This window comes from Morus notabilis, unplaced genomic scaffold (genome assembly GCF_000414095.1).
Source record: "Morus notabilis unplaced genomic scaffold, ASM41409v2 Scaffold248, whole genome shotgun sequence".
Lineage (NCBI taxonomy): Eukaryota > Viridiplantae > Streptophyta > Magnoliopsida > Rosales > Moraceae > Morus > Morus notabilis.
Window position 1 is genome coordinate 227,751 of NW_010374042.1, and position 13,545 is coordinate 241,295.

At 33.4% G+C, this 13,545-nt stretch overlaps 1 protein-coding gene across 1 annotated transcript; it reads right to left on the reverse strand.

The window, feature by feature from the left end:
- Window positions 1–302: 302 nt before the first annotated feature.
- Window positions 303–1,222, reverse strand: LOC112094742. Its single transcript, XM_024176445.1, has 2 exons — window positions 849–1,222; window positions 303–552 (listed from the first exon to the last, which is right to left on the reverse strand). The coding sequence occupies exons 1-2, from the start codon at window positions 1,220–1,222 to the stop codon at window positions 303–305; spliced, it is 624 nt and encodes a 207-aa protein (XP_024032213.1).
- Window positions 1,223–13,545: the final 12,323 nt, after the last annotated feature.

A 13,545-nucleotide genomic window follows, 5' to 3' on the forward strand; every position in this document is an offset into this window, starting at 1 on the left:
AGAGGACCCGTATTTTTGGGTTTTGTACTCTGCGTCACCCTTTTTAATACTAGGTCTCCCGAGACGAACCTCCTTTGTCGAACTCTCTTGTTGTAATATCGTGCTGCTCTTTGCTGATAGGCGGTGAGACATAGTTGGAAGTCGAGTCTCTTTTCTTCTAACAAGTCAAGTTCTCCATTCATGCCTTATGTATTACCGTCGTCGTTGTAGACTACAGTTCTTAGAGTTGGCGTCTCAATTTCTACAGGCAGTACTGCCTCGACGCCATACGCCATGGAGAAGGGCGTTTCGCTCGTGGTATTTCAGCTCGTCGTTCTGTATGCCCACAAGACCTTGGGAAGTTCCTCGGCCCATTTTCCCTTTAGTTCGTCGAGCTTCTTCTTTAGGGTATACTTTAATATTTTATTGACTGCTTTGACTTGCCCATTAGATTGTGGATGTATCGGCGCCGAGAAGTCCTTTCGAATGCCCAAGCTGTCGTAGAATCTTCGTGTTGAGGCATCATCGAACTGTTTCCCATTGTCGGACACTATCGAGTGGGGGACCCCGAACCTGCACACACTGTTGTTCCACATGAAATTGGTGCAAGCTGCTTCTGTGGTTATAGTCAGAGCCTTTGTCTCTACCCACTTTGTATAGTAGTCGACTGCGATGATGGCAAACTTAAAGCCTCCGGGTGCAAGGTGTAATGGCCCAATTAAGTCGACCCCCCATTTGGCGAAGGGCCATGAACTGAGAATGGAGCTAGGTTTTCTGGGGGTGCTCTAGGAATTGTGGCATATCTTTGGCACTTATTGCAACGTCGAGCGTATTGGTATGCGTCCTTCTTAAGCGTGGGCCAATAGTACCCTTGCCTCAAAATCTTAAGAGCTAAAGACTGCCCCCCTGTATGATTACCGCAGACTCCTTCATGGATTTCTTGGAAGACCTTCTGGGCTTTGTTATTATCCAGGCACCGTTGTAAAGGTGTTGAATAGCCTCGTCGGTAAAGCAAACCGTCGTACAATAAGTATCTGGCAGCTCTATACCTGATCCGTCTGGCCTCGTATTTATTATTTGGTAGTTTCGCATCCATCAGGTATTGGATGAGCGGCGTCATCCAACTTTCGCCTGTTTGGATGATTAATGTCTCAATTATTTTCTCAATGGTTGACTGCTCCAGTTCTTTAATAGGAACGACCCTTAGTGCGTCGGAGTCTTTTGAAGATGCTAGCTTTGCCATAGCGTCGGCGTTGGTGTTTTTGCAGTGGAGACACTCCAGAACCTTTCCTGGTAAACCCCTCTGGCCTCGTAGGCGTAGTCCTTCTGAGATCTCCTTGAGTCTCCTCCTACATAGGGGCCGCTGAGGACAGTTCGTATGAGGCCGACGGGTTCTCAGTCCTCTGGGCGCTGGTTCTCCTCTTGGCGTCGACCGTCATTCTGGCCCCGTGACCATCGTTTCTAGGTCTCCGCTCGGCTTTCAACTCCTGCAGCCTCCCCTCGCGGATTACTCTCTCGATCTCATCTTTAAGATCGATGCAATCGTTGGCGTGGTGGCCGACCTCGCCGTGGAACCTGCAGTATTTTTTCTGGTTTCTTCGGCTGGGGTCTGACCTGATTGGCTCTGGGCGGCGCAATAAATTCCTGCGGCCGACCTGATTGAACACTTCCTCGGCTCCTACTGTTAATTCATGGTAGGAATCGTACCTTTGAAACGGTTGAGGCTTACGGTTCTCCTCTTGCCTCGGCTTCTTGGCTTCTGGAGTGTTCGATGTCGAAGTGGGCTGCTTGTCCCTGCTTCCTCCACCTCGTCGCTTCTTTCCATTCTGCTTTGTTGGCGTCGACCCTTGTTCGGTCCCCTTATTTTTATTGGACCTGTGCTCAGGGTCGTTCGCATCCGCTTCCTCGGCGTTTATGTAGCCTTACGCTCATGTAAGGAATTCCTTATAGCTGGATGGGGGCTTTTGGTTAAGCTCTCTCTTGAAAGGGGTAATTTTCTTCATGCTAGACAATGCCCCCATCAAGGCCTCCCGGTCAGTTATGTCCATCGTGGGCGACAGCTTCCCCATATCTTGCAAGCCACTCTTTTAACAACTCGTTTGGCTTCTGGTATATCGTCGTCAGATTCTGCTTTAGGGGGATATATTTTTTAACCCCTATGAACTGGAGGGAAAACGCTTCCTTCAACTCATCCCAGCTTGAGATAGAGTTTGGCTTCAGCGTCCGAAACCATCTTCGGGCAGAGTCCGTTAAATGGTTCTGGAAGGCTCGGCACATAATCTCCTCGGCATACCCATGTAAGAGCATGTGTCATGTGTACATCTCCAAGTGATCGTCGGGACTCGGGATCCCCTAGACCATCATATGGTGGGATCGACGGTGACTTGTATTTATCGGGGAGAGGTGGCGCCATTATTTCTGCGGTAAATGGATGGTCGTGTGTGCGGCTAGGCGTGATGTCGACATTTACCACCTCGGCCACTTGCCCTATATTTTTTTTTAGGCCGGCGACATCGCCCGTGAGTTTTTGCTCTAGGCTAGCCATACGTCCTATAATGGCGCGCGCTTCTTCTGCCGAGATGGCTGAGCCAGCTACTCTCGACGCCTCTACCCTTTGGACGTTGGGTCCGCCCCTTGCTTGCCCGCCCACCTGTACGGACCCTGAGTCTCCCGGTGAGTTTCCTCCTGGGTTCTAGGGTAGTACCTCGGGGTTCCCCAGGCCTCTCGCTATCCGGTCCACGGGAGCCCGGAGCCCGACGGCTGCCGGAGGATTAGGAAGGTCGAGGCCTAGGATGGCCTCTATGATTTTCACTGTCCCCGATTCCTTCTAGGACATGTTGGTGGTCACCGGGGTTGTGGTTTTCAGCCATGGCAGCTCCGAGCGGCCTCGGGGCGTCTTCTGGAGGTGGCATAGAGTTCCTTCCGTCCAAGCGCTCGACTACGGCCATTAGTCCACGTACCAGGTCGATTAGAGTGGTTATTTGGGCCTGCATCTGCACAGGGTCCGGCTGCGGCACGTTTGGTGGCGGGACTTCATTTCTGACCGGAGGTAGACCTTCCTCCATCCCGTCATTCACCAGATGTGTGGCGGTTTTGTCCATTTGGCTGCCTTGGTTGATGGCCTCAATTTTTCTTCTTGGAGGCATGCTTGCTGACTATGTTGTTGTTGGGGGTCAAACGTATGAACTAGAGATTCTGGGTTCGGTCCCCAGCGGAGTCGCCAATTGTTGACAGTGAAATCTCGTCAACAGAAATAGGCTGGGTCACCTCTAGGTATCCCGTTGGATTACCGGCTTGATATTGACTGTATACTCAATTTATGCAATGAAGTGTTTGTTGTATTTTTAGAATGGTGAGCAATATGAGAAAGAATGCTTGAATTAGAAGAACACACGAAATTTATAATGGTTCACTCTGTTAATGAACAGCTACATCCACTGTAGTTTTATATTCTTTTTGAGATTGTTACAATTTACATCAACTGTTGTTCTCTTATTTTTTCTCTCTCATGAAGCGAACCTCTTTACTGTATGGGGCTTTGCCCCTTTTATAGCCGAGCTTCCTTCATTGGGTGGGTCTCCTTTGTAGGCAGAAGCACTCAAGTGGTCTGCCTTTCTAGGCCCAGACCGTAGCCCACTAATCACTTTGCGAACTGTTCACTCAGTCAATTAGTCTCCTATTACGGCTCTGTGCGTACCTATAACCCTTTTTTGTCCCCCGTAGGGCGGTTTAAGGGTTTGCAATTAATGCCTGCACTACAGACATCCCCCATTTCTGCACACAACTTGCGATGTCAGGCTTCCCATTTTGGGACATTCCTCTCGCCGTCTTTGTTTGCTCAACCTAGTTGTCTTTCTTGGCAATTGATTTTCTCCCGAAGGATTTCCGTCGTAAGGTCGACAGTACGACCTGTCGTCGTCATGAGGAGTTGGCATCCTAAGTTGGGCTTCCTTTGCAGTAAAAGGAAAGGGAGTCCCCAGCGTCGAGGGTTGTTACCTTTTGAGGAAAAGCAAGGCCACATGTCACACTGTTGTTCTTCCACGCGTCATCCACATTTTCCCACACAACAATCAGAATCAATCGTATGTGTTTACTCATGACATTATCTAACGCAATATCTACTTTTAAATATTTAATGAAAATCAACACAGAGGTTAAGCGAGAAATTGAGAGATTCATACCTAATTTTTTGCTGAAATTGTCTTATTTAGATTAACACAATGCAATAGACGATTCTTCTTGAAGTTTTATTACTTTCTTACACTCAGATTGCGGAAGTTACATATGATTTTCCCTCAAAGTTAGGGCAAGGTGGAAAGGTAAAGCTGCGTGGGAGTGTGTTTTAGAAACAGGAACATAGATTTTTTGCTCCAAGGGGAAGAAAGGGATGAGTTTTGAGAAAGAAAGATGATTTTTAAGAGAAGATTTGTTAAAACTACAAGTCATTTCTTTCTTCTACCCTTGTTCCTTTATTCAACATTTTTTTTTTCATTAAAACGCACTATTGTGTGTCAGAAAATCCCGTCGTTTTTCATCCAATGGTCAATAAAGAATGCTGGATCAGAAACGACAAAAACTTGTTGAACTGGAGAGCGATCCTAAAAATATTAATAACAATAGTATGTTTGGTAGAGTGATTCGTTCCCTGATTCGAATCATGATTTGTGGTTCGCTACAGTATTTTTTCTCACAAAAAATACACGTAAATTGAAAATAGTTCTAATCACATGGTTTTAATCCATGAACAAAACGGATATTAAGTTATATTTGGTTTGATACAATGACCATTAAAGTAAATGATTATTCCTAAAGATTAGTTATTTCTGTGTTTGGTTGAGGAGGAAAAAAAATTTAGGCATAGCCATTCCTATGGAATGGTTATTTTACAAAAATAAATAAATAATAAATAAAATGCATGCATATAGCAACATAAATTGGACAACTGGAATACTTTTCTCATTCCAAACTAATATCAACCAAAATTCCAATATTAATTATATCTTGCAATATCTTTTAATATAAAACTTACACAACATGGCATGTTTATAAGAGTGTAATTAAAATCTAGTAACTTTTTTATATATTTTTGGAATAATAAAATACACAGTAAGTATTGTAAGATTTTTACGTTTTATGTTACAAAATCATGTAATAGTTATTATAATAATTTTAATTTTTTACTATTTGTAAAATATTCTGAGTTTTTTGCTATATTTCAACATGTGGTAATAAGATTAAGTTATATATTTAACTCGCCCTATCTTAATATTTGCATTAAATTAACATTCTCATTATCCTTCCTAATACCGTAAACTGCTCTCGAAAATCACAATTTTGAACCAAACATTGGAATTGAAAAACAAAATTCCTATTCCTATTCTAATTTAATTATATCCTATCTATATTTACATTATAATTTTGACCATCAAATCAAATGTTACGTAAGAAAAATAGTGAGGGGCTCACTTGAGCTTGACTTGGTATTTAAGGGAAAATTATAGGATATGTACCTGACTTATTAAAAATATGACTTTTAAAAAACTCCACTTCTTAAATTGTTCATTTGTTCTAGTCTTAAAGTAGAAATATATAAGCTAATATTAAGTAATAAATTTTTTAAAAAATTTCCGATAAAAGACATGACACGAGTGTGCTATGTCCGAAGGGCCCATGCTTAAGAGGAGTAGGTGAACAACAATGCTCAAATTTTAAGAAGAGAATCTTAAGGAATACCACTGTAATGAGATGTGTTAAGAATTCTGACATCCTAAGGGGAGGAGTTAGAATTCTATTACTCTAGAGTACTTATCAAAGGTCAACCAAATGTGCTCTGAATAAATTGCACCTGTTGGTCGTCAGCTCTAGACTCTTTGAGTAATCAATTTGCTAGATTACCACTGATAATCTATAAGATTATGTCGTCACAATCAATAGAGGCGACCGATCAGTAATCTACAAGATTATGTTGCTTTTTAAATATAGAGATAACTAGACGTCTTCGGTGGCCATCTCTACAGTAATCTGGTATATTAACACCGGTATTCTGCCGGATTAATTTTGATATCAACGCATTTCATCAGTAATCTACCAGTTTAACTAGAAATCGCATTATTTATTAACATTTTAACAAAGCGTAAAAACTCCTAAATCTTCCAAATAAATTAACATTAATTAAAAATCTCTAATATGCTGCCGCGAACGAAGACAATTACAGTAACTCACCTTAACTATTTTATGTATTAGGATAAAATCATTTTGATACTCTCTGTTATAGCGAAACATCTTGCTAATACCCTGCATTTTTAATAATATCAAAATGGTACCTTCACCTTTAAAAAAAAACATTTTTTTAGTACTCTAAGACTGATTTTTAGAACACACAATGCCCAGACGATATTTTTCAATCATTAAATAGAAACTAATAACTTTAAAATTATTTTAATTTAATTTAATTTTTCATTTTTAAATGTTCTAAAAAATTTTCAAAAAATATTTTTTAAATTATTAGTTTTTATTTAATTAATAAAAATGGTACATTTGACATTTTATGTCCTAAAAATCGTTGTCAGGATACCGAAAGAGTATTTCTTTAAAATTAAAGGTACTATTTTAATATTAATAAAAACATAGGATATTATAGAGGTGTTTCGCAATTACAGAAGGTACCAAAATAATTTTATCTTTTTATATATTAGTCAAAAACGATTATAGAAATCATTGGAAAAAAAGAGAAAGACAAAAGAAAGGATAAAAGAAATGAAGACAAAAGTGGAAGAAAATATTTGAAGTAAAAGACAGAGAAAAAAAGATTAAAAAAAAAAAAAAAAAAACTTTTCGCAACCGAAGCTGTAATTTATGATAATTATGGATAAAAAATATTTATGCAGGGACATATTTGAGAATAAATTAATTTAGTAAGGTAATTAAGAAAAAATAATATTTTAAATCACCGTAAAAGAAGTATTTAAAGGAGATATATTTAAAAATATATAAAAAATAAAATTTAAAAGATGCAATAAAAAAGATAAGAGAGAAAAAAGAAGAAAAAAGAAAAAGAAAACTTAAAAAAGAAAAGCTAAAGAAAAGAAAAAAAAAATGACAACAAAACGCCCCCAGAAACTTATAAAAGAGAGAATACGTTTTATTGCCCCCTTGCGTTGCCGTATGTCCTTTTTTAGTTTTTTTTAAAATTTTTTCTTTTTAATTTTTCTAAGTTTTCGTTTTTTTTTTTTCTTCTTTTTCTTCCTTTATCTTTTCTTATTACATCTTTTAATCTCTAATTTTTATATAATTTCAATTATATCCTTTTTAAATACTTTTTTATGATAATTTAAAATATTTTTTAATTAATCAGTTAAATTAATTTTTCTTCAAATATATCTTTATATAAATATCTTTTTCCTGCGATATTCATAAATTATAGCTTCAATTATTTGACACAGATTTTTTTGTCTTTTTTCCTATGGCTTCTGCTTTAGATCTTTTTTCTATAAATCAGAGCACCCAAAAACACTATTAAAAAACATTGTCATTCTATTTTGTCATTTTTTTTCTCTCTAAATTTTTCCTCTTGCTTTTTACTCCCTAAAATTTATCATTTTGGTTATTGTTTGACGCTTTGTTCTTTTTACTCTAAAACTTATTTATTTCTTTGTTTTGATCATTTTTTAATCTTTTTTTTATTTTTACCCTGAAACTTTATTTTTTTTATTTTGATTCTTTTTGGCCTAAAACTTGTTTACATCTTCATTTTGGTCTTTTTTTAGGTTTTTTTCTTATTGTTGCCCTAAAACTTTATTTTTCATTCTTATTCATTTTGCTCTAAAACTTATTTATATTTCGTTTGGTCATTTTTTATTCCTTTTTTTTTGTTTTTGTTTTTGCCCTGAACTTTTTTCTTTTTAATTTTGGTTCCTATTGCGCTAAACCTATTTATTTTTTCATTCTGACCCTTTTTGACCTTTTATTTTCTTTCAGCTCTAACTAACTAACTAAGATCTTTTAAAGGAATTAAAAATGATAATAACTCCTTAAAAAGATAATAATAACAAGTGATCAAAACTTAACACACGGATTACTCTACACGTACATGAAGTTCAATTAGTATATAAAAGGAGTGCATGTTTAATTTTTAGAAGAAAGAAGACGAGTGCATGAGTTAAAATTTTTACCTTTTATTCTTAAATAATAACTTTTTTAATCAAATAATTATACTAATAATAAAGTATTAATTAAAAATAAGGAATAAAAATCCTAACTCATAAGTTAAATTTGATGTATGTGTATATGTTCTTCCAGAATGACAAATGGATTTGGATTTGGGCTACCAATTTTGAGGCAAGTCCAAATCAAGTGGGTATCTTGTTGCAAAGGCCCTATGCCCTTTTAGCAGGTCATGACAAGCTCTTTTTACAGCGGCCACAGCGCCTGAGATAGGGATATTTCCAAGCACAGAGTCCAATTTCTTTTGCTGTGCCTGTATATTACTAACTGAACACTTTTTAGCAGCAACAACAACAACAACAACAACAACAACAACAACAAAAAAAAAAAAAAACTGAATATCAACGCATCCACCTCCTTTAATACCTCTCTGTAGATTGAGAGAAAAATATTATAGTAAAAAATTAAATTTAAATTTTTATGAGAAAAAATATTATAGTAATATAATTTAAATTGTGAAAAAAAAAGAGTCTTATAACTAGAAAATAAAATTGCATAAAAAAATATGGGAATTAAAGGCTTGAGAAGACAAGACATGCAGACACATGACGGGTCATTAGACAACGTACCTACAGTTTTTCTTTTCCCTTTTTGTCCCACAAATAATGCGTAGTGAATTCTGAAATTAATAGTGTGTTTAGAGTAGTATTTAAGAACCATTCTGTAGTTTTTAAAGTATTTTATCCACTATTTGTAGATTTAAAAAATGTTGTTGTTTAATATAGTCTCGTTTATTTTACTGATTTAAATTTAAAATTCGAGTTTTATTACAGTAAAAAACTCTCAGAAACAGTCACATCTAATTTTTTTTACTACAATAAAAAATTCTTACATAAAATTATATTTCAACTCGAATTAAAAACTAAAATCAGCAAATTAAACGGGTTCTAATTTAACGAGAAGATCGACAAATTTCACATCTTGAATGTAAATGCATTTTGACCTTAAAAAAGTCTCATATCATAATTAATTAGTCAGGACTCTTGGAATATGATATAGCATATATTTTCTCTTTCTTTTGGAACTTCTTTGGTAAGACAAAAATAAATAAATTTTACGGCCGTTAGATTTGTATTAGAATTACATGTTTATTTTGCATATTTTTTCAATTAGAAGAGAGTAAGCCCTCGTTTAGTTCATTGGTTTGAATTTTATTAGTTTGAACTTTTTATTTTGAACAGAAAAATTCAAACTGTGTAGTTTAAATTGTAGTTTAGATGTGTTGTTAAAGTTTTAATTTGAACATGTAATAAAATTTGAATTTGTATTTGGTAGGTGTGAAGATTAGAGAGAGTGAACACTTTTTACTGTTTAAAAATGATATGAACGGTTGAACTTGAGAGAGAGTTAAACTCTAAGGCCTCATTCACTTCGCAGATTCGAGTTTTCAATTCGAGCTGAGATGTGATATTTTCTGAGAGCTTTTACTGTAGCAGAAAAAGTTAGATGTGACATTTTCTAAGAACTTTTTACTGTAAAAACTTAAAACTGAAAACTCGAATCGGTTAAATAAACTAGGCATAAATTAAGCCGTTAACTTAATTCAAATGGTAAATATAATTTAAACTGCATGTTTATTAAATGTGAGTTTAAATTGTATTCACTGTTTAAATTGAATTAAATTTAACTAAAATTAATAAAATAAACATGGGCTAACCAACTTGTATAGAAAATGATTCTTGGGTATACAATTGGATGAATCAGATTGTACATCTCCCAAGTCCCATCTCAAAAACTGAACTTCGTGTGATTTTTTTTTTTTTTTGAAAAAAAAAAGTGAAAAAAGAAAAGTACAGTGTTTGTACTTTGTACTTCAAACTAGAAAAGTAGAAATCATTGAGAAAGATACACCTCTGGTACCACGTATAGACACTCTGTGTAGTACGGGGCCAGAACCTCCCATTGATTCATTCACTTTTAAAATTCAACTATCAACAAGGAAACTAGTTTAGCTATTCCTAGCTCTCAATAATTAAACTAAAATAGCTAATTTCTAATTTGAACTTCATATCGGTATGCGTTTAGGCACTAGCTTCTAGCTAGCTAGTAATGCCGCGTGTTTTGTATGGAGGGACGACCATTCATAGATACACGTTTGGCCTTCTAAAATTTTCTTTTGTGGAGACAACTAAAAATTTTTAAGTTTGGCATATCATTTTTTTTTTTTTTTGTTAATTAACGTTGCCACATCAATCATAATATTACATTAAAATATTTTTAGGATATTATTTTAAGGTTAATACTGCATTTACACATGGAAATATTATATTTTTTATATTTAGTAAAATTGTGGATGAATTTTGACTTTCCAACATTACCAGTTTCATTTCAAACATTCAAAAGAAATAATTAATTTGGTACTACCACGGTATTAAAAACTTCAAAACCAGTTCAAAAAAAGAAAAAAAAAAAAAAATTTCACAACCAACTTCAAGACACAGCGTCAATAAAAGAAAATGTGGACTTCTTAGCTGGACATTCCCAATATGCCAATGGAAGCGTGGCCCACACATAGATCAAATAATTGTACAATCAATAAAACAAAGATTGTGAATATGATGGTTAAGAAAAATATTGTTAGCGGTATCCTACTACCTAATTTTTAAGTTAACACTAACTATAGAGAGTGTGTCTTACTATATCATTTACATCACCATTGATCATGTTAATTAATTTTCCAAAATTATATAGCAATAGAAACACGAAAATTGAATGGTTGCAGGTATAGTCTGACTACTAATTCTACATTTAACTCCACTTTAAAATTTAGAGTTTAAATCCCCGTTCTTAAAAATAAAAAAAAAAAAAAAAAAAAAAAAAAAAAAAAAAAAAGGGAAAAAAAGAATAGCTAGATAGTGAAATTGGGGTGCTCTTCAGAATATGACAAACTATCCAAATTCTAAGCGAATGTCATTTAATAACACAAGAAGAATGTGGTGCAGCCCTCTCAAGTTCAATGCACAATGTGACATATTCTAACCAAATGTGTACCACGTGTTCTAAAACTATAAGCTTATAACAGACATGTTTGTCAAATTAAACTGACCAAATATGTTGCTTTCTTCTTTCAAAATATATGTATTGCATTCTAGAGATTGATTTTTGAGAGAGCGGGGAGAAAAAAAAAAAAAAAAAGACCATATCGATGGTTATATCATTCTATATATAAGAAGAGGGGATGCCTCTTTCTAACTTTGGTACTTCAACTCTTTGTTTGCTTGTTTTCACTTTTTTATATATATATTTATTTATTTTACTTGCTTGTTTTAAACCTTTTTTAAAATTTTATTTCTCAGTTTTTTTTCTTTTTTCATTTTCTTTAATTGTATTTTAAATTTTTGTTCTTTTTTCTTCTTATTTTTTAAGGTTTTTTTTTTTTTTTTTTTTTTTGCTTTCAAACTTTTCTTTTTTACTTTTTTTTTATCTATATCTTGAGGTATGGAATTTTGTACTTCAACTATTTGGTTGCTAGCTTTTTTTTTAATTTCTATTTATTCTCTTTTTCTAATTATTTTTGTTCTTTTTTGGACTATTTATTGGTTTTTTCTCTTTCTCTTTTTCTTTTTTTCAATTTTATTTTCATGTTGCTTATAAAATTCTTTTTCCTAAAATTTTCCCTTTAAAGAGTGTTTTATTTTGTTTTTGTTCTTTTTTAAATATTGTATTTATATTGTTTCTCATTATATATTATTTTTTGTTCTTCAACTTCTTAGCTGCATGCTTATATATAAATTGTTCAACCTTTTGCTTGGAAGTTTTTACTTTAGTACTTGTTATTTTTATTGTTTCTCATTAAAATATATTTATAATTAGTTCAATTCAAATTATAAGTTGAATTATTTGCATACTTATTTATATATTCTAATAGAGAAATAATTTCTTAAATGAAATATAATTATTTTCTAAAAAAAATTTTAAAAATGAAAGCTATAAATTGTAAAAGTACAAAAAAAAAAAAAAAGTTACAAAGGGAACGTGCCTTAAGCACATCTCCCATGCTATTTGGCCGTCACTTGAAGGCTGGAGCAAATAAAATAATATGAATTGACAGAAAAAATCCAAAAAGAAAAATAAAATGCCCTTCATAAGATCGACAACCTGACTTTAGAGTCTAATAGATTAACCAATAGCAGTAAATGGTTAATTACTTGGTGCTAAATTTGCCTCAAACATAGCATTTTGTCAAAATTGTCAAAAATAATACTATTTTAGAGAATGATCTTTCCACTCAAATGTTAAAACTTAACCTTACATTGCAAATGCTCCTATATTTTGTGTTTCTATACATAATGTTATTTTAAAGGTTTTAGTGCAATTGTTAAGATTTAGAACTTGTAAAAGTAAATTTTTACTTTTAAAATAATTTAAAAATAGTCATACCATATTGATTAAATGGCTCAAAACATCAACCAACTACTAATTTTATTCAGCAAAAAAAAAAAAGCAACCAAATGCTGAAATTAGAGGTCTAAAAAATGTTAAAATTAAACATATGTATAACATAATTACATATTCTAAATTTATCATAACATGTATTATAAAGTGATTGTACCTTTTTAATGTCAGAATTTGATATTGGCACATTAATTTAACAATGCATTAGAGATATTATCTCTAATACGATGCAAAGCAAATATATTGCTATTAGTTGTTTTTGAACAACTAAATTAATTTGACAAATAATTAATGACGTGTAATTTTTGACGGCTCTTATACATCTATAGAACAAACCGCAAATACTGGAGTAAAATTTAAGGTAAATGATACTTATCTTACCTAGTTCTTGAAAAACAATATGTGAAAAGAAAGATTATTTTTTCGATACCCCTTAACTTTATGAATTTAGTAAATTGGTCTCTCAATTTTTAATCTTAGCAATTTACCTTTTAAACTTTAAAAATTCGTTCTAATGTTGGTCAAAGAGAATTATTGTTCAAACCTTTTTACCACAGTATTTGGTAAGGATAATTCTGATCTTTTTACATCGTATTGATCCCTGTACAGATATCATGAGCAGAATTTTATTTTTTTTTCAAATTGAGGATTAACCATTTTAGGAGAAAAATTAAGAGTTCTCCAATTTCAAAAAAAAAATCACTTATGATATGTATGTATGGACCAATTTGATAATAAAAGACTAGAATTAGCCTCATTAAACGTTCACATGTAAGAAATCGTCTAAATTTTTAACTTCATTTTTAATTTGACTAACATTGTAATGAATTTTAAAGTTTAAAAAGTGAATTGCTAGGATTAAAAACCAAGAATAAATATTTTAAGAGGAAGATACATTTCAGAATTCCACAAAAATAAATGAAAATTTTTAAAAAGCATTTTCGTATG

What these genes read in the sequence shown, in the direction of transcription:
- LOC112094742 (XM_024176445.1), bottom strand. Translation starts at nt 1,222, where the DNA reads ATGGCAAAGCTAGCATCTTCAAAAGACTCCGACGCACTAAGGGTCGTT. An exon ending in CTTAAGATTTTGAGGCAAGG is followed by an intron (nt 553 to 848) that starts GTACTATTGGCC and finishes CAGTGTGTGCAG; the next exon opens with GTTCGGGGTCCCCCACTCGA.